General features: G+C 43.5%; 1 protein-coding gene across 5 annotated transcripts in view; it reads left to right on the top strand.

Moving 5' to 3' along the window:
* Positions 1–26,785, top strand: part of LOC124787711 (dnaJ homolog subfamily B member 6-like) — a 314,264-nt gene that overhangs the window by 258,816 nt on the left and 28,663 nt on the right. For 2 of the 5 annotated variants that reach the window (XM_047254550.1, XM_047254546.1), the window contains exon 1: positions 11,009–11,140. The exons of 2 other annotated variants lie outside the window; for them this stretch is intronic. In XM_047254550.1, coding sequence (XP_047110506.1) covers positions 11,091–11,140 — 50 coding nt within the window. In that variant the 5' untranslated portion in view covers positions 11,009–11,090. Of the gene's footprint in view, positions 1–10,891; positions 10,951–11,008; positions 11,141–26,785 lie in introns of those variants that run through there. One more of the 5 variants, XM_047254547.1, reaches the window with a different exon arrangement.

Below are 26,785 nucleotides of genomic sequence, written 5' to 3'. Positions count from 1 at the left end.
TTTCATCATCGTGTACGAAATACTGATTTGTGATTTGTATTTCCCGTGTGTCTCAACCGTCATCAAATAATTCGAATGTCAATTTGTACTGCGTTAGATACCGTTGAGACTATCTGTGTTCAGTTTGTCCCAAAGGTTCTGTCAAATGGCATCTTCATTACACTACATTGTGAACGCTACCAAGAGAATGCACCCTGCTAACAAAAAAATCTACAGCACGAGAGTGGCACTATTGGTTTATTGCAGTGTCTTTAGTTACTTTTGAGTCGTATAGCTAATCTAATACAGATAATAGTATTCCAGTTTGTGACAGTCTTGATGGTAATTCACAGTGATTGCTTACTTCTTACTTTCCTTTTTCCAGATAATGCTTAAATTTAAGACTATACGTTCAAACCAGCGCGACATCCATAAAATATCTATCAGTAAAAGTAGAGTGACAAACATTGACCACATGGCAAAGCTCCGGTATTTTGAGAATGTACGCTAGATGAGACATATTGACTAACGCACGGCGAAGTCTACAACTACACAAATACTCTCAAGCCACTTAGAGTGCATGGCGGAGGATACGTTGTACCAGTATTATCAGTATTCTTTCCAATTATATTCCTATATTGGACTAGGAGAAAAATACTTTCGATATACCTCTGCTATATGCGTCCTACACGGTCCCTGATCTTTTCCTCATAATTTCTACCCGAGATATAAATTTGTTGTAGCATGATGATGGCAATCATATTTGTATGCAGGTTCTCTAAATTTAGCCAACGGGGTTTAGTGAGAACTGCGTCGTCTTTCTTCCAAGGATACTCCTTCAAATTCCTCGAACATTTCTTTAGTATGTTATTTTAGCGAAGATTATGATTAAGGACCTGAGTTGTGCATTTCGAGATCTCGTACTACCTATTAAATCCTTCGCGTCATAAATTTTTCCATAGTTCAGTTCGTGACAAAATTTTGCAGAATGTTTAGGAAGCTTTTTTCCTTTTTAATCTTAAAAAGAGATCGTCATTATTCTTCCTGCGCGCACGTATGATGAATAGAACATCGCCGAAAAAGCAGCAGTGAGGCAAACGAAAAGTAAAGTACGTGTGTGTGTGTGTGTGTGTGTGTGTGTGTGTGTGTGTGTGTGTGTGTGTGTGTGCGTGCGTGTGCGATAGAGATAGATAGGTAGATAGAGAGAGAGAGAGAGAGAGAGAGAGAGAGAGAGAGAGAGAGAGAGGGGGGGGGTAGGGGGAGGCTGAGGAGGAGGAGGAGAACGAGGACGAGGACCTTCGGAAGATTCTAGACCCTACCTGAAGATGATTAAGCGGCACCCAGGCGCTAACTAGTTGGATACTCGCGACATCAATTATAACCGAACACAACAGCGCGGCCATGAAGCGGTCGTTTGCGCGATAAATGTTTCACGGCGGGTCATTTAGAGGTGGAAGACCTCAGAAGTGCGGAAATGCACTGGATGGGTGGGATGTTTCCGATAAGAAATGTTACTAATCTCCGCACGCAAATATTCCATATGTGCATTTGAGCCACATGGCACGTAATAGAAATGACATGTGGAAATGTGGATAGCAATATTGATGATGAACTGGGGAGAATCAAGCAAAAGTAACTTCATCAATGTAATGGATACTCCTGTGCGAAGAGAGATGGTCGGAACGTAAGACTAACAACACATCGTAGACCCGCATTCTTACCGGCTTTTTGTCGTCCTGTTCTTACTTTCGTTTCTTTCTACAGTTTTTTCTTCGTATTTCCTTTTTTCTTTATCTTCCTGTATTGTTTCCTCGCCCACCCACTCCCCCAACCTCTTGCCTCTTTCTTCCTATCGCCGAGGCCGTCGGCCAGTAGCCTCTGCTGTGCCCTGTCACCTTTCTTCAAATCCTCTATGCCCCATTGTCACTTCCTCTCTCTTCCCCACCCTGTCTCTTCTTTCCCCTCTCCCTCCCTCTCTCCCTCCCCTCCCCCCCTCCCATAACGCCGTTCCCCTTTTTCATCTTCCGACTTGAGACAATTATTTAACCAGTATAAACGTCCGGGGAAATGACACAGTGGGTACTAAGATTTTTTTCTGTGATTCCGCTTGTTTCACCTCTGACAGTGGTTTTGTGTGTGAATTGGACGGACCAGTTAGTCCTCCTCTAGCAACGTATCCACTAAAGCACTGTGCTGTTTAACACAGCCTTCGGGTTAAGGATAGCTTTACTTTAAAAAAAATCGCTGTCTGGCTTCGTATTGTTTTGAATGACACAGCAGCTGAATCTGACAGTGGTTTCCGGAGACCAAAATATCCAACCAGTAAAAATTAGATTTCAGCTGCGAGATTACCACCGAGAAAGCCTCCCAACATGGCGTAAGACTGTATCCTTGTTAAATGTATTGGAAGAAACACATTTAACTTCCGCAGTCCCGTCGCCCTCAGTTGCGTATGATATTACGGCTTGCTGATAACTATTACTTTCAGACCTTCTAATCACAACTGAATAAAGCACAATTTTTGTGCCGTACGCCTTTATATTGTAACGTTAAATCGTGTCTTCCTTCCTTCGAAGGTTTCGTGCACAGGAGTCCTTTCGAGTTATGCGCTATCTTTGTTCCTTAATTTTGGTGGTTTCTTAATTAAAGCGCCAAAAACAGCAGTTAAATTTTGATGCAGAGCATTGAATTATGTAATACAACGAGAAGTTTCAGGGAGTTCCGCGTATCATCCCTTCCACCAGACTACTGCGATTGACAGTACGTCGGAAGATGATCTAATAGTTGGTAGTATGATTGTACCATCCGTCACAAAAAACTGGACTTTCAGCATCCCAAAACACCGTTAACATTACTTCCTGCTGATGCTTGGTTCTGAATTTTTTCTTGACAGGTGAGTTGGTGTGCTTCCACTCATGCTTTGTCTTTTTCATTCTGGCTCTTAATATTGAACCCAGGTTTCATAACAAGTTAAAATTTTGTTGAGGAAGTGCTCACCTTCTCTCTCAAACGTTCGTTTAGCTCTGTGTACCCTCCCAACCTTGTTTCCTTGTGTAGCCGCGTCTACTCCTTTGGGACGCATCTTGCCCCTGTTCTACGGTACTTCAACTTGTTGCAGATGTTACGAACTGTACCTATATTACCTTGAACCTTATCATTTCCACTGTCGCACGAATGATATTATAATATTATCAGTTCGACTTTCAAGTGAGGGAGTTGAAACTGCAGCTGGTCGGCCAGAACGGTGTTCGTCAGTCACTGAAACGCGACTATTTTTGAACTGCTTTACCCACTTGTAAAAATTTGCACGATTCATGCGACCTTACCCATAAACTTCAGACATTCTACAGTCTATAGTCACTGGTTTCTCGCTTTCAGCGAGTAAAAAACAAACAGAACATTGCACAACAAATGTGGGCGTTTCAAGCGGACTCGCCATCTTCAAGTGTATTTTTGAGGTTATAAACAAAACATTGTTGACACATCAGCTGATCAGGGCTCATCACAGTGATGCCAACTTAAAGCCATAAAAGAAGCAAACTTGCCCTTCTAACAGTTTCTTCCCCAGACCAGTTTGTCTCTTTAATTACTGAATAATCCTCGTACTAAGGACTTGTTTGCTGTAGCATAGTAGTTGAACTCCGAGGGCTGTGTTTTGGTCAACTACTCGATTAACTCAATGTGGTAGTGGACGAATAGTTTACAAGTCATGTTCGTGCGCTACCCCGGAAGTTTCGTATGTAACGGCGCGTGAAAAGGTTGTGGGCACTAGGAGCAGCCAGTGTAGTCCTGGGTGGACAGAAAGGGACCCTACTCACATTGCGCCACCACTCGTTCAAAGTATTCAGTGAGTGCATAAATTTACAGCATCACTCTTGTTTATTTCGCATGAGACGTCGCACATTTGCCAGTAGAGCACAAGAACAAGTATGTGGTACAACAGACGCCAATGAATTGATCAGTTGGTGTAATTTGTCACAGCGGAAGGGCACTTTTCACGATGTAAACAGCTTTACGGTTAAGATAAGTACCCTATAACAAAGTTACTTAGTAATGCAAGCCGTACAGATTTTTTAATTGAAGCCGTGCACTTGTCATTCAAAGGAAAGATTGCGAAGAATGAGTTGTATGTCTACTTTACATTTCAAAGGTATAACATGTTTTTCGACTAAATAACGTAAATAAATGCATCTTCGTAAAGGTCTAGTCTGTGCAGATGCGTTTCTTTAAAGAGCGTCAAAACCTAATCTTTTCTGTTGTTTATTACATCTACAGCTTTTTTCCAATAAAGGTTTTAGTAGTGAATAATAAACTTGCCTATGGGATGACGATGTTATTGACAACATCATTCCTTCTGAGTCTTTTGCTATAACTGCAGCCTTTTTTCAACAGTGCTTTGCTGTGCCCGCTGAGCGTTATTACTGTTCAGATCGCTGCGTCGCTGCTGACAAATTTATTTACAGAGTATAGCACGACGGCGTTGTGCAAACGCAGCCTTTCCTCCCCTTTGTGTGCGTTTATTGGACTGCTTTCTGCATGTAAACGAGACGGCAAAGGCGGAGCGCGCTAGCGTGGCCTCACGCCGCCGCCCACCGTGGCGCCACTTTCGGTGTTGCAGGTGGGAGGCGGGCGCGGCATGGCGTGCCGCCCACGCGTGCGGGTTCTGCACGACTAGCGCGGCGCTGCTCGCCGCTAGGCGCCCGTCTGTCTTGCACGGGAACCTCTGTCACAAGCTTTCAGTAAAGGGACGTCAGTTGTGTGTGACCACGTCGTCAGGTTGTACTGCAACAAGGCTACACATTCACCTTGGTTATTAGAGGCCTCCATGAAATTTCATGTTCTTTGTAGAGTGGCGAAGGCAGAATAATGATCTACTACAGAGCACTGTATTAGCCCCCAACACTTTTCAATATTTATTCCGGCGACCTGCCACTACCGATATACAGGGTGAACTTCATGTGTTGTGATCGTGCTGCGACTATCTAGGCCAGTGCGTTAGAGGCTCACTAACGCCCCAGAAAGGCTCGAACAGCACCGACTGGAATCACTTGAAGCCTAACTCATTAAAACGCTTGCTTGTGTCAAGAGGATTCCAGGTGACGTGGGGAGGAACGCCGCTCCAACCTCAGTTACCTGGGCGTTACCCTGGACAGGACTGTGAATGTAAGCAGCACTGCTTAAACGCCAGAATGATTCACTGGCAAAAAATATCCTCCGCAACATTATAGTCTGTAGTTTGGGTTGATCATAAGTGACAAAACCAACAGCACTAGCAGCTTGCTATTCCGCTGTCGTATATGCCTCTCCCGTATGCTGAAAATACGGCCACAATAAGAAAATTGATTCCGCAATGAACGAAACGTGCAGACTCGCCATTTACTGTGAAAGCTACTCCCACAAACTGGCCGAAATCACAACACAGACTGTTCGGCAAAGAGAGAAGTGTTCCGCTTCTGAACCCTTGTGCACGACACTCCACTGGCTACACAGAGACTAAACTAGCAAAAGCTTTCTCAGAAAAACTATGGCCTGCAGATACCAAGCTCTTCCGAAACGGAAGATGTGGCCAACTTTAAAACATTGTCGCTGTATGGAATATCAGCCTCTGAGATTCTGAGAGGTATTGAGATTCTGTACCATACTGTGTACAGGAAGAAGGAGAAGATCCAAAGCGAAATTTCTAAAATAGCAGCAGCCTGTACGGTCTAACGTGTGCCATGGTGGTAAGGTCCAGACATTCCAACTCACGTTGGTTTGATTGCCCCATCCATTGCAGTCTCGAAGACCTCTTGTCTGCAACTGGTATTGCAATTATTTTTCTTTTAACCTGTAATATGGTGCTTCTGACACGAATAAAAATTATGGAGCAACTTTTTTGGGCATACTTGGAAATGGCCTTAATAATACGAATTAATACCCCACCATCATGAGGGCCACTTACAGCAGTGCAAGCACTAGCTGTTTCTTTCTGATTATAAGTAATATAATTAAACATTTAAAAGTATTCAAATGCCATACATTGAAGAGCAAGAACGCGGTTGCAAACTAGTAAATTTGTTATTGAAAGTGATAAGGGCCGTTGAGACTGCGCTTCATATTAGCATCTTCATCACTATGATTTTCTATTTGATCTCGTAGTGCAATCCAACGATAGTTGTTACGCGTACGGAGAGGTCTCAACAGCAGACGATAGCAAAAAGGCCATTTTTAAACGCAGTTTGTGTCGTATAGGATAAACTCAGCTTGTTCTATGACATACTTTATTTCATAACAGCAGGAATATTCTTTGTTCAGAACTAACGTAGCCGTTCTACAGTGAATTACAACTCTCTCCACAAGACAGGGACGTCTTCAGACAGGGAAGACTGTCTTGCGGAAATGGTCGCTGAGTGCAGGACAGCTAGTTCACAGTGGTGCATGGAGGGGGAAACTAGTAGCTTGCTGGGCTGACACCTAATAAAAATTCATTAAGGCAAGTTCTTCAAATAAGTATTCTAACACATTTGTCCAGTTGCATTAGCTAAGGAACATACCGATTATTTGTCATCAGAGGTGGATGCATCATTATTAGAACAGTTCCTTAGGGAAACGACTCTTGCGTTTCAGACACAATGGCTCCGACTCTTAGCATATACGTGAAGAAGGAAAGCAGCAGAAAAAAATAATTTGTGATCAAGCTTATTCCACAAATCTACGGGCGTACTTCAGATGATTTGGAGGAAAAGCAGTTAATACACAAAGTTGCATTCAATAAAAGGAGCATTTTTCCTATGAGTAGCGAATAAGTTCCCCAAGAAGCTCTCGGAACAGCTTCAAAACGTCGCAATCTCGGTGGAAGACGTATTTAGATCTTCCATTTCAACAACAAACCTCACACCATCCGTTGATTATCTTCTGAGGGTACCAGATTTACCTGAAAAGATAACGCCCCCATGTGGTGGTAAACAGAACGGAGGAAAATGTAAGTCAAAGAACAAGAAAAATGACAACTGTCTACCACTACAGTTGTGGAACTACAGTTGTGGAAAGAATAAGACTACTTGGATTCAGTGTTTCTCTCTGCGATTTGTGGTTCCATGAAAGTTATGTCACATGGTGTTACTGTATATTTGTGCATACGTTGACGACACCAATGGTGGTGATGAGTGCAAAGTCTAAGTGAACTGTAACAATGCAGAGGAAAGTTAAGCCCATAATGTCACTGAATTTGATGTGCTATGAGGAAATTAGTGTGCCCACTGCGTTCACCTCATTTATAACTTCAACAATTGGGGATTTTATGCGTATTCATCATGAATTAGTAGAACAATATATTGGTTTCTTACATGCAATACATAAAAATTTGTAGTTCAGGTATGTGTTTTTGTTTCTCCATCTATAATCGTTAACACGATGCAACTACTCAAATCAGCATACAAGAGATGTAAACTTGAAGCTTCCTCTCTTCTACCGATAAGTGCTGTTAAGTCATGTCTAATAATACTGTACAATGCATTTTAACTTTTTGTCTGCACTCTGGATAAAATTGTGGTTTTTCACTTGCCGTAGTTATGGGAAATAAAAAAAAAATAATTTCCACACAGTTTTCGAAAAGTAGAGGTACTTTCCCTTACGAAAAATATATAATTCGGAAACCTTGGAAGGTTCTGCAGTGTCTCGAAGGACTAACAATACTCTGCCAACATGCTGCAGTTCCACCAGCCCACTAACCGCTTTTTCATTACTACAGTGTCATGGTGAAAACGTTCCTCGGGCTTATCACTTGTATCTCCCAAGTTCTGAGGGGGAAAAATTCAAGACAGCAATGAAGGAAATGTTACTTTGGTGATATTTGATGCTTCATACGTTAGAAATATCTTAGCGTGTTATCCACAAAATCTCTATAGTCACTAGATATTGAGTTCCAAGAATGTGTCCGCACACACAGTTAAATGCGTTCCTCGTATCTTTTTCAGTCTCACTTAACGAGTTGGTGAAATCTGTGCCTTGCATAAGCTGTCATATTTGGGGACCAATAAATAATCTCTAACTTTTGCAACGCAGATATTGGGAACTTTGTCTTCAGGTAAGCAAAAGCTTCTTTCTCTGTCGAACGCTTTTACAGGTATCGTCATCGTAACTGGTACGGCTAGTACCACACACTCATTTTACCCGGAGTGACGACGTTTCGCATAGGCCACTCTTTACAAACGTAATGTTCTTCCTTGTTGTGGCTGTCCCACTTGCACGGAAAGCAACACTACTTCGTGTAACCTGGTTGCATACTATTTCGTAGCCTTATTACTTTCAGATAGAAACACAGTTTCCAGTTACACATATAGTGTGAGTAAACGAGCAGATCTTGCATATTTTCGTAAGTCTGTCTTGTTAATAAGAGTATCCGACGGTATCTGAGGGATATTTATTACCATTACGAAGTAACACTGCCTTTGAACTTGATGACGCTACTAATGCTAAGTGCGTGTGTGCGCGTGCGCACGCACGCACGCACCTGCAATATGAACATCTGTTCCTACCTTGGTTCCGGTTGTCGGCGGATAGTGCAGCCCAATAGTCCTCGTGTACTGCTTGCAACACTTGAGATGCCAGTAATTAGGTCGTTAAGTTCCCCTGCGTAATACGATGTGATACTGATTGTGGTGGCGAATACTCTGGATCCGGACCAGTACGTGCTGTGCTAGGTTGCTATTGCTGTCGGGTAACATCTCTAAACGTTGTTCATCAATGGTTCAATCACTTGGTGGCTTAGGATATGGAGAAGCGTCATGAGGGGGCGTATGGCTGAGGTCAAGTTTGGATATTAAATGTTTTGATGTTGCAGAATACCCGTTCACTTTGGTCAAGCAAAAGTAGCAGTTAGTTGCATCATCCTTCCGTTCGCACGATACCGTTGGTACGGTAAATGGCATTGATGGTCGAGAATCCTGCGGCCACTTTCGCAAGTTACTTACACGTGCGCCACATCAAAGATGAGAAAAGGGTTTACCTTGGTCGCCCAACTCTGCAACTAGAATACAACTCGTATGCCTTTTTAACTACATGAAATGATACAAAGTGAACATATTTTAGGTTGTAACTAATCTAACGAAGTGAGGCCTAAAGAAAGCTTTTGTTCGTTTTTCTTACCGTGATTTTCCTTATATTGTTTCATAGGACCATCTGTGTGGTGTCCTGCACTGATAGTCATCTGCAAACCAAACGATATGTGAAATTCATTGGCAACTTCGTTATCATATGGACCTTGTAACCATTTTCCTCTGCTGTCTGTTTCGTGTTAAGTTCCTGTGTGCAATTCTGTTTCCTTATGGCTGTTCTGTTCAGTCTGTGGAACATGAATCTGAAGCTTGTTTGCTTGTGTGCCACTGGGTGATTCGACGGATTGTGAATAGTAATGCTCGTGGTTGTTGGTTTCCTGAATATTGGGAAGTCTTGGGTGGTGTTCGTTTTTCGTATGGTAAGATGCAGAAAAAGAAGTGCGTTTTCTCTTTCTAACGTGAAGTGAATGTTTGGGAATAAGTTTATTTCATTGTGTAGCTGTTCTTTATTTGTGTATGGTTCATCAGTCAGGCATATTATGTCATCGACGTAACGGTACCAGTATATAAGTATTTTTTTGGTCTTACTATGTGTCTGGATACCTTGTTCTATAAGTTGTTCATGTATATGTTGGCTAGGAGGCCACTAATTGGTGATCCCATTGGCAGCCCTTCACGTTGGGAATAAAATTCTCTGTTGAACATGAAGTTGGTTTGCAGACAAGTCATCAGTGCAGGGCACCATACAGACGGTCCTGCAAAACCACGTAATGTAAAATCACGCCAAAAAGAAATCACCCTGTTAGATGAGTTACAACCTAAAATATGTTCACTTTTTACAGTTTTCAATAACGAAACCCACTGAGGATGGTACAGAGGTGCCGAAACATGGTTGGGTAACAGTTTTTTTGCATAAAAGGCGTACATATATATCCAGTAATTTACGGCACAGCTTGACTAAAAGAAGGAAAGGAATGGTAGGACACATGCAGAGGCACCAGGGAATCATACATCTGGTAATTCAGGGAGGTTTGGGAGACAGATTTGGAGGGAGACAGGTACATGCTACAGTAAGCAGGTGCAAAGGGATGTAATTAGTCTTAGTTCAAAAATGTTCAAATGTGTGTGAAATCTTATGGGACTTACCTGCTAAGGTCATCAGTCCCTAAGCTTACACACTGCTTACGTAAATTATCCTAATGACACACATACACACACACACACACACACACACACACACACACACACACACACACACACATACTCATGCCCGAGGGAGGACTCGAACCTCCGCCGGGACCAGCTGAATTAATCTTAGTTATCATAGGTGAAAAGGCTTGGGCAGGATAGGTTAGCGTGCAGGGCTACATCAATTCAATCTTCAGACTAAAGACATCGTAACAGTAAGACGCTAGGTGACTCGGAACACACATTCACAGTCCCGGGGCTCGATCCCCAATCGGCCCAAGAACTCATCGTTTATTTTACTCCTGTCGATGTTGATACGAAAAACGCAAAATTGTTGCGTGCTTCGGAATCGACCTTAAACTGAAGGCCCCCCTCCATAAATGTCTGGGTAGACAGTTCAAATCCGGGCGAAGGCAAGTGCATACCACCTACAATAAGATCATGGCTAGTTGCCTAGTAAAGTGTTAATGATGGTAAAGTCAGCTTTCGGGTTCAGGACAGCTGTATTTTTATTTTTTTACTTACGACCACCACACCAGGGATAAGGCTGATCCTGACATAACAGCCGAGTGGGCCGGTGTTGCGAATCCCACGCGGCCAGCCGCGTCTAAGGTGAGTCACGTACCGGTTCTCCGGGTGACGTCGGCGGGCCGCGCTGGAAGGATCAGCGGCCTTGCAGGTCCTGGCCGGCTGTCTGCACGGGGCCTCCGGAACGGGCGGGCTCTCGCGGATCCTTCGCCATGGGCAGGTAGGTAGGGCGGCGCGCCAGGCGTCAGCGTCAGCGCCATCGCGTGCGTCAGCGGCCCTCGGCTGGCGCCGCTGGCCGCGCCGGGCACTCAGTAGTTCCCCGACGGCCGCCCGGCGCCCAGCAGCCCGCGCTCCGCAGCCATGAGGTACTCGGCCTGGGAGCAGGAGCGCCAGAGGCAGCACCGCCGCCTGTAAGTCACAGCTGTGGGAGCGGCCCGCGGCTATTTCGGGATCTCCAGCTGGCTCGCTACCGCCTACGCTCCGCAGTCCGGCAACAGTGATTCCGCGTTAAAAGTTTGTTGTGTTACTGTTATCGATCACCCGTGGACACCGTGCACTATCTTTTTGTCCGAGCGAGAAGTAGCAGATGTTGAAACGCTGACGTGATAGATCTCGCGGCTATCTCAGCTATACAGTCGTTAGAAGGGGATGACTTTCTCGCGCCACGAAGATAGCAGCGCAACGTTGATCTGTGTTAGTTCTAGCCCCTTATCTCCTCGAGTTATATATACGAAAATAGCCTACAGCGTTAACCCTGGTAAAAGTTACCATCTAAGTTTCCTTATAAAATATGTAAATGCGTGTCGGACGCACTTAAGCTCTGTCACCTTATTGCGGATTATGAAATTGCGTAGTTAAGTGTACGGCAGTACGTTTCATGCGATTCGCAAGATTCCAAATACGACAGCAATTTAGATGAAGTGGAGAAAAAACGGTGAAATCTTCATTTCACTCAGTGATGTGTATAATACTGGCTTATCAGATTTCTAACTTCAGAGTCTAGAATACCTTTCCTGATGATGTGTGCTTGTTTAGTGCACTGCATCGAAGAGAACGCTAGAACAGCACCTGCATAATTTTTGCCAACTCTAAAAATCAATACTAACTCGTCTGTTCATGCTATGTATAGTGTGAGACTGGAGCGTAAGTACTTGATTCCTCTCTGACATTGACGTAATGAATTTTTGACATGAAATGAATAGAAATAAGCTATTTCGTGGTGCATTAATGATAAAGGTCCAAAAACGTCGCATTAGAGATTCCGTTAAAACTACTTTGAACATTTACAAGACGTAATGTTTTCGGTTAAACGAACATACAAGGAGAGAATTAAATTTTGTATCAATGTAATTTCTTCCCATCTTTCACTGTGGTGAGCCTGTATTCAGGCGTGATTATTTCCTTTCAGTTCAGATTACTGCCGCGAAAGTTGGATGTTCGAATCATTAGCTTTGTTCTTCTCAACTACTAGGTCGTATCGATGCTTAATCTTTGAGCGTTCGATAGGTAAGAGAATTCTTTGGAAGGTGGTGAAAGTTGCAAGCTTCTGCCAAGCGCAGGGATTTATCAGTGTCTTCCTGTACAGATGCTGGGGCATGCTTAAAAGCATAATTGCACTTCTTTTTAGAGAAGACAATGTTCGCAATTTTTTGACAGAACTACTTATATGCGATTACATAAAAAATTGGGTTGAATTTTATTTCCGCTCTTGATGTTTCAATGCACGAAAATAACTTATGATTTCTTTTTAGGATTTGTAAACTTCAATAGAGTTAATAGTAGTTATTTTAGTTCCATTTTTGTGGTGGACTTCTTGATTGCAAGTGGTAAAGACAATTTCTTCCAGCTTTGTTCTACGAGTCCCTGCTCTTAGAGTAAGAAAAATGAATCTGTTGTAAATGATAATTTGTTTGAATTTCTTGTTTCATCAGAAATACTCATGTTTTCAAGCCTGTCAGAAGTCTGTGTTCGTTGTTTCTGTAACTGTATTTAGCGGAGCATTGAGTTCCGGTAACGTATGTAACACGGTTCGCTACGGTCTTCAGTCTGCTGCTGATAGCATTTCACAATCAGCTTCTGCCCCTGAAGCGTGATTACTCGTTTTCTTCTTTGCTAAATAAGTATGATAGACATTAAGGGCAAACTTCAGAAACACATTTCCTTTCTTCAAGGACGCGGCAATTTGCGGAGATTATAAATCCAGTTTATACCTGCTGATGTTCACCTGGGGGAGGAGGGACATGGAGGAGTCGGTAGAGACGCACGCAGCTGTGTAAACTGGCTTCCCTGGCCTGACAGTTTGCATACACGGACTTCGCACGCAGTCAGTCAGATCTTCTAGAAGCGCACACATTCCTCGAGTCCTCCGGCGTCGCGAGGAGAGGCCGTTTGACGTAGGGGCTAATTCTGAACCCGCCCACCTGCCCGCGCCGTCTGCGGCCGGCCGCCTCTGCTCGCAGACACCGCCGCGCGGCGACCTGTTTTCTGGTCTCTGCAAACTCCCCAAAATCGATTCCTCTGCTTATTCGAAAACAGCTTGCAGTAGGGCGGGTGGCCCTGGCAAGAAAAAGCCGTAAAAGATGCTTCATTGTCTGGGTCGGTAAAAATGAAGTACAAAAGAACATTTTTTAAACTAGAGAGCAAGAATTGCTACAATTAGCGACACTGTAGTTGCGATTTTTCCTTTCCTTTATTTCTGTATTGCGAATTGCAAGACACGAAAATTATAGCCACGGTAAAGCTTCGTTTTGAGGCTGATGTGTGTTCAAGTAGACGAATGTTGCCAACAGACATTAGCTTTGGGAGCCCTCCTGCCCATACTAGGGTACACCGTTAATTAAACGTTAATATACGAGAACAAGTCACGTTACTCGATACGAGTGTGACTAACAACTGGTGAGTAAGTACAGCGTTACCGAGGCGTGTAGAGCATTCCCAATTCGTCCAGAGCCACAGTAGAGGCACTCCCGATGTAGACGGGTATCGGTGGTATTATTATTGGACTGAAGTGACACCAGTAGTTTTATTAGACTTCCTTTGTTCAGCTGCTTCGTTTCGGAAGGACCGTTCAGGGAAGTGAAAATGGTAAAAGTACGCACCTGTTGCGCTAGAGTTCAGGAAGCGGAAGGATGTACAGATGCTTGTTTGATTGTTGGTGTGGAAAGCGAGATGTGCGCTCTGCGTGTCAAGCGCGGTCCGTGACGGGAGCAGATTAGCAGCAGCTGTGACGCTACTCGCGGCCTCGGAAGTGTTTATCGCGTCCGCTAAGTTCCGTGCTGGCGGCCGAGGATACGCCGGCCGTGTTGCAAGCCGAGTGCGGGGTGGGGAGGTGGAGTCCAAAGTGATGGTGGGGGGCCTGGAGGGCACGCGACGGTGGACTGGCCCAACTGACGAGCAAATGTATCTCCCAACCCGTGGTTGCCGTGGGTTGCAAATATCGCGTTCACTGCAATACGGACAGTGGCCCACTTGGCTCCAGCAGGGGTGGATCTCAACTTTCCGGTCAACTATTTTCATAAATATTTATCTGGAATTTTCGTCATCCGACAGTGTTGTGCCCTGAGGCAGAACTGTTTCATTGTGAGAGAGATAGAAAAAATCTATTGCAGCAATAGTGCCCACCCCCCACTTTTTTTAATTCATAAAGTGTTGTTGAGTTTTTACTCGCAACATGCTTCTTAGAGAGAGATTGACGTGTAAAGCTGACAATATTGAACGTGACATTCATTTTGAAAAGTCAGATCTACTGTAAGACATAAATTTTTGGGTTAAGTTTAAATTAAAAATTTAAAACAGTTTAAGATACGCAATACCTGGCTAGACTACAATATTTTCAAAAGGTTGGAATGAAGTACACTCCCCCCCTCCTCCACTTCGTATTGCGAGCATTAACGCTAGTAGAAACAGACAGGTCGGCACCATCAGTTACGAACAACACACGGAGCAGAAGTGCGGTAAATCTAATAAAACCTGTATATACAAAGCGTTCTTATGTTATCGGCAAAGGTATGCATACATTTGTTGTGTATCCCCTGTATCAGACGCCATAGATAAAGAGCTGTATGCCCGAATACCAGTCTGGGAAATAAACTCAGGGCTACTAGAAATGGTTCCATTGTTATCGAAGTTCAGTATTTTCCAAAATTTACATGTACAGATACGATTGATGCGTGAACAAAGCCGTAAACTCAATTAGTTTGCTTTGTGCCCTCCAGCTGGAGTTAAGAGTGCAGTCCCTTGCAGTGCAGTTTCCATTCAGAAGGTATTATCGAAAAGATCCGTCATGTGAACAGAGCATTGTTAGTTGGCATCGACAGTTTAGGAACACTTGTTGCTTCTGTAAACAGAAAAGTACCGGTCGATCAAGTCCGCCAGATGTAACCGTAGAGTGTTTCGATAGCAGTCCAAACAAAAGTTAACGGTCCGCCCAAGCTGCAAACTAGGAATACCGTAGCAAACAGAGTCGAAGAGTTTGTGAAGGAGTTTCGAACCGTACAGTTGGTGTAATAATTAAAACCGGAAGATTATGGCTGATGCCGTCAGTTTTGTAGCACAATGCAGGAAGCATTTCATAATGAACATTTCGCCTCCAAGCTGAGTGTCCGCGACGAAGCAGTGCTACATTAATCTTGAAAGATCAATTGCCACTATGTGAGAGTGTGGGACACAGAACCTTGTCAAGAAGTTGTGGCGCATGAGACATCAGCCGAATGTTAATGCTTTTCGTGCATCCACGGACGAAGCTGTGTGTGCCATTTTTCTTCTGTGAGGAGACAGACGTGCGCCTCTTACCTTGACATGTTGCAGTTGTTTCCACAACTGGGTCTGAATCCGAGAATTTATCTTCCAGCAAGACGGGGCAGCCCTTGGAGCGTCCATGTTCGCGTCCATGTTCGTCGCTGCCTTAACGACGAATTTCCGCGTCGGTGGTTCGGACGTGCTGGTGAAGATGATTTGGCTCTGTCCCGTTGCCCCCCCCCCCTTTCCCCTCCACAAGGTCGCCTGACATTTAGAATTGGCACACTGTTTTGGGGGTACACTAAAGGTAGTGTTTACGTACCCCACTGCCAAAAACATTGGAGCAGCTCAGAGAACAAATCAATGCTGCTCTGACCATAAACAGGATGTTGCTACGTAAGGTATACAACGAGCTTAACTACCGCTTGAACGCGTCTCGTGTGACCAGTGTGTCACTCGATCAAGATTTGTAGAGCGCAAATTGCAAAGTTGGCGAGTTTGCGGCACTATTCATGCTTCAATCGTATTTGTACATGTAAATCTTTGAAAAATACAGCTTGTACTCCTGCACTTTCGTAAATACAGGGTGTACATAAAGTGCGTAAACTCTTTCGATTATTCATTGCACAAGAACCAAACATTGTACAGATACCATACATATATCATTTTGAAGAGAAACCCTGAAAGTATTTTTCATGTATATCGCTACAGCGTAGTTCGGTAATTTGCCGATAGTCGGCGCTAGTCGCAACCACGGCGAGTTCAGGTGCTGAGCGAGCTTCTTGTGTGTTGAAATTCGACAAAAACAAGTGTGCTACACTCCGTGTTACTCTTTTCTGCGGAGACACATTAAAAATCTGGTGTATGTACCTCCTCTACCACGTGATGTTGCAGAGCTCCAGGAGAGAATACGGGAAGCAACTGCCACAGTCGACGATGCCATGCTGGGTATGACAAGAATTCGATTAACGTATTAACGTATTGACGTTTGCCGCCTCACTCATGGTTCACATATCGAATGTTTGTAAAAAAAAAAAGTAAAAAAAATAAAAAAAGCTTTCACAGTTTCTCTTCAAAATACAATATGTATGACATCTGTACAATGTTTAGTTCTTGTGCAATAAATAATTGAAAGTGTTTCCGGACTTTATGTAGACCCTGTACATACAAACTACAGAGCACCTAAAGTAAAAGATGGTGCGATGTTGAGGTTTCCGAAGTTTTCAGGACTAAATGATTAAATCCATTTGAATCCCAGTCTGGCTGTTCCAGTGTGTGTAATTTACAATTTCACAACAGCAAGCAGAAAATCTAAACTTCGTGTGTACAGATTTTGTCAGTCGATCTGGTTTTCAGTGTGTAATTGCTCATGTATGGGTGAAATGTTGGAGAAACAACTTTTTTATTTTTTTAACAACTTCTGTCTGGAATCAACAGCTTGAAATTCGGTACGGTCTTTTGACAACCAAGTTTCCAGCGACTAAGTAGGGGCATGGTGACCCTGACACGTCTCCGTATAGGGCATTGCTCAGTGACACACGCAGCTTTCTCTTCTAACGGCAACTTTTCTGTAACGCGCTACTGTAGCACATTTTTAAACCGAAACATTTTCTTTGTTCAGTAATTTTCTAAATAAATTGTCTGTTTTATTACACTGTGTTCTTTTTTGCCCCCCTTCACCAAGGAGCATTCTTTCTACAATCATTAGCTTTCAGAGATCAAAGCGGTCCGAAACTGTGACGAAAACGACAGTATAGAAGCTGTACGCTAGAAGTGAAGTAGTGCGTGTAACAGTTCAGTGAGCATCTTGGTAAAGCAGGGACAGTATACGTAATTACAATGGAATTTCGAGAAACCGACCATCAAGGCGTTTAAGAAGGGAGCATATAACCTCAAAAAAATTGGATCGTGTTAATAACTACTCCAGACTTTCGCCTGTGGTGCGCCCGTTGTAACTCGTTTTGCCTCGCTGCAAAAACGGCGATGAAAATCGTGATTCACTGGAGACGCAGGAAAAATTTAACTGCGTCCAGTTTTGCAATTCTGTTCCATTAAACAAAACCTATGCAATTATCCCATAAACACAAGAAAAAGTTTAGCGATTCTTGCGCATCTCTGTGACCAGAAACGCAAAGTCTGTAATTAGCTGCTTTCGTTTCCTTCTTCAATTTTATGAGCATTGCATAAATTACTCCAGAGAATGGTTTGGGTACGAGTAAGAGCGAACACTATTGCGTAAGGGTGGTCGTCGCATCACATTTGGTGTGCTCGTCAGTGTCGACTTGGAAAGCCACATGAAACCAAACTCGGAACGTGCCGGTATACGAGGAGAAGAGAGCGCGGCTCGCGAAGCCACCCAGCGCGTCTGGAGCTGGAGGCGGCCGTGTCGTCACAGCGACGTGGGAGCCTGGAGTGTCCGGGAGACCATATGCGGCAGGCGAGGCCCCGCCGGGTGGGCTGAACCGTGTTTCTGTTGTCTGCGGCCCGGCCATACAGACGACAGCAGGAGAGCGATCAGCCTAGGCTCCGGAACAGAGTTATCGTCTGCTGTCATGTCCATTAGCCACGGCTGTTACAAACACGTTCCTCAACGTCGGAACGAGGCGGGGAGATTTCGAGACGACTCTTGGTAATTATCTGAAGACAACGTAACGAAAAGTTCGAGAAGAAAAACGAACGATAAGTTCGACTCAGAGAAGATAAGTTCTCGATCTGGCAATAAAGTAATGTTATTCATGTTAATAATTCCATTATTTTTCGATCTACGAATGCTGTGTAGTCCAGTTATGATGCAGTGTACTCCAGTCGTAGGTAGATGGACTTCATCGAATGTCTTTCCAGTCGGCAGATTATGTTCCTGCTGTTAATTGTACGGTTATCATTATTGTTTCAGTGTCCAGAAAAACTGTATTCAGCTTTTAGGTTTGTAAACAGGGGAGTCGAAAGGATCTTCGTGAGTTCCGTAACTCATTTGCCACTCCAAGTGCCATCTAGCGGCATTCTGCAAACCGGACAGGTGAGTCTGTCCAGTATAATTCGCTCTCCGTCGGAAAATCTTTTAACTTTGTGTATACGGAACTGGACTGCACAGGTCTTCTGTTCAGGCAAGTACTGCCGACCATCCGTTGAGAGCTAATGCCTCCTGGAGACACTGCAGCGGGCAGACATACGTCTCGACTAGCCAAAGGACGCAGCTCTCGAGCACCTTGTATAGTATTACCGAGTATAACCTTGCGCACCCTCTAAAGTAATAGGGAATAACCCATTCTTATGCAGTATAACAAGCTGTGTTCAGTGTGATTGTGGAGTGGAAATCAGGGGAGGGCTGTGAATCCTCTCGTACTACACTCTCGAAACTTAAATGTACCTGTGCAGGTCCAGACGCCTCCAAGTGAACTGCGTACAGTGCTAAATATTATAAACAGGACGGATAGTCGAACGTTTCGAAGTTATCTCACAGTTCCCCCATTATTTTAGTCCCACTGAGGACGTGCATTATCTAGATTAAATATAGTTTATTTTGGAATTCTAGCCTATTTTCAGTTTATGGCTCATGTGGGGTAGAAGACTTGTCATATTAAACCATCTATTGCGTAAAACCTCGTAAGATAATAAAAATATTTCGTATTGCGTCCCCAAAAACAATAAAACTTTCCTGGCGAATGACACTCGCTTCTCTCGTTTTGTTGTTGGAGCACCGGCTTCCACTTCGTACTTTGGTTTCTGTTTCGTTTTTAGCAAGAGGTGTTAGTCAAATACTATTCACTAAACCAGTCGGCGACAAAAGTTGGATTATTTTTAAAATGCTCCAAATATTGCCGAGATTCTTTTTCTAATTTACTTTCGGTCATCATTAAACACACACACATTCATTCAGCAAGGAACTTTCACATAGTTTCTCATGCAAAGTGTGTGTGTGTGTGTGTGTGTGTGGGGGGGGGGGGGGGTGTTCATATGACTAGCGTCAGCCATTTCATTTATATTTAATCGACTGCTGCCAGTAGCATATGTAGAACTCAATAATGTTGCTTCCATCAGTGGTTACAGTTTTACTTGAGCTATCTGCATGGGAAGCATAACTTTCGAATCCAGCCGTCCGTATCTGAAGTGTTGAGTAGCTTAGTAAAACGTTCACCGTCTCTGTTTAGGGCAAGAGATATTCATCCAAAGAATTTTGTATCACTGTGTTCCAATTTATCCATAGTACGAAGTACTACTACTTTGAGAAGTTGCGTCAAAGAAACGTATTCTGCAGGTCAAGGCTATTGCACAATATGTATCCCTAAGAGAAACAAAATTTTGTTGTCATCGTCGTCTCCGTGTGAAGCCGACAAATTTTCTCCGTGCATTCAGTCGAGCTGCCATCATTTGTTCACTGAGCAGACTCATTTGGCCCTATGTCAAAAGTGGAGCCGTTCCGATCTTCACCTGTAATTTCATCCCCAACATTAGTCCGCAACTCCAACGGCGGAGGCGTCTACAAGACCTGAAAAGTGGGTGAAGAATGAGCGACCAATCGGCGCACTTAGTTTTTCATCATATTTCAATTTTTTTAAATCCACAATGAAACATTATTTCAGCTTAACCCTAAAGTGAGGGATATGTTCGAGCGCCATCACTATGTAACTGAAATCTGTAGAGTTCACGGAGTTTTCGCTTCGTAGGCCATCGCCAGGAGAAGCGCGAGAAATCGTATTTAAAGTTTATATTCGTGGTATTAGATCAAATTGTTTCTTCAGTCGGGAATATAGTCGCCTAAAATTTTCATAGCAATTCCTTTAAGAAGATACCTGATTTCAGGATAAAGTCTGAAACTGAAGATGATTTGTGTATCTATAAACCGCACAGCCACTTCGTGTGGTAACAGGGCCTTCAACCAGGCCAACTGCGTTGGCTAGTGACGGCCGGTTTAGCGGGGGCCAACGGAAGGGAAGGCCACGCCAGGCTAGGACTCAACAGAAAAGGCAGGCGCGAGGTTGCCGCCTGCTTGGTTTTCCCTCCAGTCTGTGCGCACTGCAAAGCAGAAGGAACTCTAATTTCGTAGCGCAGCCAGGGATGACTTCGCGTAAATTATGCAGACGTCGTATTTTTATGACGTAAATTGCTTAATGACGTCTGCTTGCTTCAAATACCTAACCATTAATAACATATTTGCAATTTCACCAAGGTGCATAGCACCAAATATTCAAGTAAATTATGCAGTTCAGACTTCGCTTAATTTATGTTGTAGTGACGAAACATGGATGCAATCAAAATCTTCCAGTGACATTGAAAAATCAATCACGTGCAGTGCCTGCCTCGGTTCCTTCAACCGTTACTTAATACCTATCTAAGTAAATGTAATGTTCTTAGCTGTCCATCCTTCTCAATTACCATTGACCTTGTGCCTACTTGCGTTCTGTCCACTGCAGTTGTCAATTCATTGTTTCAACGCCTTTCTTTCTGATTTTAAACCGATGTTAAGTATTGCATAATATTGCTAGCGTGCTCTGTAGCCCATTTTGCTCTCCGGAAACCATCACACAGTTCGGACATGTAGTCTCTGCGTTAACGACATTATTAAAAGTGCGGGTAATATAACTCGCGCGTAAGCTGTAGATATTTATCGATCATTTTGCCGAGTTCTTCGTCGTATCTTTTATAAACACAAGAGGAAACATTTGAATGTTGGCTTAACGTCACCAGATACAAAGCAATAATTCAGGTATTTCTGTAGACTGTTCGAGGAACCTCCCACGGTTCGCATGAAGTTCGTAACTAAATCCACCGTAACCAATTGTCAAGATGTTAACTGATGTAGGATTTGACGAAAATACATCTCCCTGGTATCGGACCACAGTGGTTGATTCCCCCGTCCGTCTCACGTTCCATTTCTCAAGCATAGTAGAAATTTAGTTATTTCGTCAGAAAAGCTCGTGTGTACCTTAAAGAGAAATTAGTAAAGAACTAATTTCGTTTTTGTTCTCGTACTAGCAATACAGCACTCTTCCCGTACATCCACATCTATAGAAATTACACCATCAACCACTTTGAACCGCATGGCAGAGGGTTCTTACGATAACACCACGCATTAAGATTTCTTCCCGTTCCAGTCTCGTATGGAGAGTGGGAAAAAAGAACTTCAGTGCCTCAGTGCGCGCTGTCGTTAGTCAAATTTCTTCGCTTTCTCTACAGACGCGATAGTAGTGCGCTGTAATGTATTTCTACATTACTCACTTGTGGGGTAATTGTCATGAAGTTTTATCAATTTAAAAAAAAAGTTTTTTTTAGTGATAAAATGGAGACGAAGTGCGCTATTTTGTTTAGAGTCGTAGCACCATGATGTGGTACTGTGGAATTTTAATGACTATCTGCAAACGAAAGATAAAAATACAAAAATTACGTAGCTTTATATTTTCGAGGAGATCGTAAAGCTTTGACTTTACCTCGTAATACTGGTCTTTCAAATTTTTTGTAAGCAGGCTTTCGGTAAATAGTTGGCGTCTATCCCGAAACGTCTGCCAGTTGAGTTTCTGAGTTTCTTCAGCATCTTCGTGACTCTCAACCCTGGATCAAAATATCTTTGAGCGTTAGTGCTACCCATCTCTGTATATGTTCAATATCCCTTGTTGCTCACTTGAGCAATATTCTAGGAAGGGTCGCACATCTCCTTAGTAGTCTGATTCCATTTTCCTACTATTCTATCAATAAACCGAAGCCTGTCACCAGCTTCTTTACCTACGACATTACGCCCCCCCTCCCCCACCCCCCGGCAAATTGTTGCACCCAGGTAATCTGTATGAGTTTACCGAGGCCTGTTCTGACCTAAAGGTTTTGTATTCGAAGAATTTTGTTTTTTACGTCTTGTGAAGGGCAAAATCTTACATTTCTGGCCATCTGAAACACGTTGTCAATATCTGCAACACTTTGAAATCTTATCATGATCTGCGCAAATATTGTGCAGGTTTTGTTTGGACATAATTTCATTATAGATAATCGGATCAATTTCGAAAGTCTGAGGGTGTTGATATTGTCTGGAAGGCAAGGGTAACAACACACTTCCTTGGGGACACCTAAAGTTACTTCTACACGTCGAGGACTCTCCTCCGTACCAAAATGCAGCCAAATATTTAGTTCGGTATCCGATATGGTTTAGTCTTTTGCCTATACTGTTCAGTCTGTGCATTAAAGGAGCAATGACAGAAATAAGAGATTCGAGAGTGCGAATAAAATTCAGGGTGAAAGAATGTCAGTCATAAGATTAGCTGATGACATTGCTAACCTCAGTGAAAGTGAAGAATTACGGGATCTGTTGAATGGAATGAAGTCTAATAAGCACAGAATATGGATTGGGAGTACACCGGTACCGACAAAAGACGAAAGTAATGAGGAATGACAGAAGTGAATTAGCATTATAAAAGTAGTCTAAGTTGAGGAATTCTGTTTCTTTGGAAGCAAAATAACACATGACGGACGAAGCGAGGAGGACATCAGAAGCAGATTAGCGCAGGCAAAGCGGGCATTCTGAACAGTACATTTGTTGGTATCAAACTTAGGCCATAATTTTAAGAAGAAATTGCTGAGGATGTTGTTTCGAGCACAGCATTGTCTGTCAACGAAACAAGACTACAGGAAAACGGTAGAATCGAAGCATTTGAGTTATGGAGCTATAGGAGGAGGTTGAAAGTTAGATGGAGTGGTAAGATAAGGAATGAGGAGTTTCTCCGCAAAATCTGCAAAGAAAGGAACATCCGGAAAACAGTGACAATAAGGAGGGGTGGGATGATGGAACGTGCGTTAAGGCTTCAGAAAGCTTACGTGGTGCTAGAGGGAGCTGTAGTGGGTAGATACTGTAGAGGAAGACAGAGATTAGAATACATTCGGCAAATAATTGAGCACTTCGTGAAAGTGATACTCTATGAGTAGTTCACTCGAGAGGAGAATTCGTGATAGACCGCATCGAACAAGTTAAAAGACTGGAGAGTTAAAAAGTGATTACATTTTAGTCATTGCTTGTTAGTGTGGTACTTACTTTTGGAAAGTAAAAAACACTGCACCTGAGTGCTTCAATCCATGCATTTCAGGATACGGAATGATAAAATGGAAGTCCCTGTATCTTAGATGAAAATACACTGGAAAACTTAATGAATATGGCTTCAGAATAACTGTACAGCCAAAAGAAGAGTGTTGAACTGGGTGCTTGCGCACGCCCTCTCTTAGAGGAGTCGTATTTTGCAGAGACGGTACCGTGCCGCCCTCGCGTCCTTGAGATGACTCAGTAGCGAGGCGGATGGCAACGGGACCGCCGGCGCTGGCTGTGGGCGCGCACGGCGGGCGCGGCCCACGTTTGCTCTGCCACTGCCACTGCTACTGCTTCCGAGACCGACCACCTGTCAACTTCGTCCCGACGTCCTTGTCACGATTTGTGCGCTAGTGGCCAGTGTGGAGAATGCTCTGCAGTTTTTACTTAGCAGCGCACGAGATCCCGTTGTCACAGTCCAGGGCAGCGATTTGCTCCAAAATTGTTAATTCCCAAGGAAACTGCATTTACTGGACAGTCAGGGATATCTCATTGAATTTGGGCTCGGGGGAATGGGGATGTAATAGTCTCTTCTCGATGGACAAGAAATGTTACGCAACGTTATATATGAGTTAATTATTTCGTAAAACAATGGCTACTATCCTTGACCTAGCGAGATACAACAGCGAAAATAAATTTGAAAACTGTGATGTCACTGTTACTGAGCGTAAGAAGTCGTCATTGCAAAATAGTGACAAACGACTTAATTACGGAAGAATGGAAAACAATTTTGGGTGCGCATTTCGGGTCAGCGCCGTATATTCATCACGAAAACGCGGAGATAAAATCGTAAGTTTTACATATTAATATGTAAGTTAATTATCAATCTCTTTAATATAGTGGTCACGCAAGGTAGTATAATGATCACGGAACAAGTTCGGACAGTAGCTGGCCGCTGCATACCTGACGGGCCAGCCACATAATCGCTTTGTCGTTTTTCTCATTTAAAAAAAATGGCTCTGAACACTATGGGACTTAATTGCTATGGTCATCAGTCCCCTAGAACTTAGAACTACTTGAACCTAACTAACCTAAGGACATTACACACATCCATGCCCGAGGCAGGATTCGAACCTGCGATCGTAGCGGCCGCGCGGTTCCAGACTGTAGCGCCTAGAACCGCTCGGTCACTCCTTTCTCATTTCCTTTTCGACTTTGCTGTAGGTCCCACATTTGCTTGGCAGTGCAATTTTTAGGCTTCTTGGATTCCATTTTACGCTAGCTTTCATCTGACTTTGTTTTTATATTATGTCGAGAATATTTACAGGTCATACAAGACATTTTTGTTATGTAATGTTCGATATAATACCGATTTTCACTTACACACTGCCGCAAAAAAGAAAAAAAGATAATACACATAGAAAGACGTCAAATTTGATCCGGTGGCACTATATATGCCACGTGGTGGATAGTAGATGTACCGATAATGGTTTCAACGTCGTCCGCCAACAGATAGCGTAGTGGCATAGCAGCCGGAGCGCCATCTTACGTCTACCCTTTAATAGGGAATGCCCAGCAGCCAGAAGGCTCAGTATGGTGCAAAAGTATGAAGCAACCATGCCACGGAGATAGTCGTGCTTACTATAGCCAACTGAGCGAATTTGAAAGAGGTAAAAATTTAGCGTTCCGAGTGGTGGGATGCTCCTTTCGGAGAACTGCAACACAAGTTGGCCGTGTTGCGTCAGTTATGCAGTGATGCTGATATCAGTTGTCACGTGAATATTATCACACCCGTAGACGATGTTCTGGACGGCCACTCAGCACAGATGCTCATCAGGATCGTCCTGTTGTAAGGGCAGCAGCGGCAAGTAGCTTGTGAACCTATATGTGGCAACACGAACTGTTCCGAAACAGTTAATAGCAGTTGGACTACAGGCACACATACCTCTAACCCGTCTTCGACCCATACCGCAGCATTAGCCTACACAGTTAGACCGGTGTCGTCATGGGATGGCTTAAGATGTAGACGTGGTCAGTGCTGTCTCGTAGAGAACATTCGTCCGACACACTCGCCCCATCGTAGGCCTTATGGTCTGAGGCGCGATAAGCTACAACTCGCCAACAAGCGCTCGGGTACGTGCAGAATGTTACTAGAACCGTTCCTTTGCCGTTCTTGCAACAGGAATTTGGCGCGTTGTTCCAACAAGTTAATGCACGTCACAACCCGCCCGTGAAACTGACTACTCTATAAGATGCGCAGCAACTTCCATGCCAGCACGATCTCTGGACTTCTCCCCAGTCGAGCACGTGTGGGCTATGATGGGACGAGATCTGACTTGAGCAACTTGTCAACCAATAGCTCCGCGAGCTAATTCGTAACAATCACGAGCACGCCACTTCACAGTGACAGCGGATGCGCAAGAAGATATGTTGCAACAGTGGATATGGAGTACATGAAATTATTGCATTTATCACGTGCATGCCTTCACTGGTACGAGCAGGAAAGATGCTGCGTGACAAACAAGTACAGACATGATCTGTCCGTTGTAGGCTCAACCAATGTTAATGCGTTACTAGTCTCGTAGTTATTAGCCATTCAGATCTGTGTTTAAATTGTAACAAGGAAGTTGGACTGACGAGCGAATAGACGTTTTCACGTCGACGCTTGTAGAAGCTGACCTCGGCGAAGATCATTTCTGGTTCCGGAGAAATGTTGAAACATGGGAGGCACTACTGACACCACGGCTTACCGTAGACGGATTAAAGAAAGGCAGACCTACGTCTTTGTAGGTTTTGACATTGTTGAGTGGACTACATTAGTTGAAATTTTAAAGTAGTTGGGGAAAACTACAGGGAACGAAATGTTTTATACATCTTCTGCTGTAACAAGATTGCAGTTAGGAGTCACAATGCATGAAACGGAATCGGCTTTAAGAAGGGAGTTACGTGAGGTTGTAGCCCAATGTTGTTCAATCTGTACGTTGAGCAAGCAGTAAAAGAAACCAAAGATCAATTTAGGAAGAATATTAAAGTTCATGGATAAGAAATACAAACTGAAGTTCGCCAGTGACATTGTAATTCTGTCAGAGATAGTAAGAGACATCAGAAAACCAGTTGAAAAGAATAGTCATCTCTTGAAGAGAATTTGTAGTATGAACATAATTAAAACTAGGGTAATGAATTGTAGTCGAATTGAATCAGCGATGCCGAGGGACGTAGTTTAAGAAATGATTTCTACTATTTAGACAACAAAATAACATAGTCAAAGTAAAGAGGGTATATCGTGTAGACTGGCTACAGCAAGAAAAGCGTTTCTGGA

This window comes from Schistocerca piceifrons, chromosome 3 (genome assembly GCF_021461385.2).
Source record: "Schistocerca piceifrons isolate TAMUIC-IGC-003096 chromosome 3, iqSchPice1.1, whole genome shotgun sequence".
Taxonomy (NCBI): Eukaryota; Metazoa; Arthropoda; class Insecta; order Orthoptera; family Acrididae; genus Schistocerca; species Schistocerca piceifrons.
Note: the sequence above shows the minus strand (reverse complement) of the source record. Positions and strands in the feature narration are given on the sequence as shown.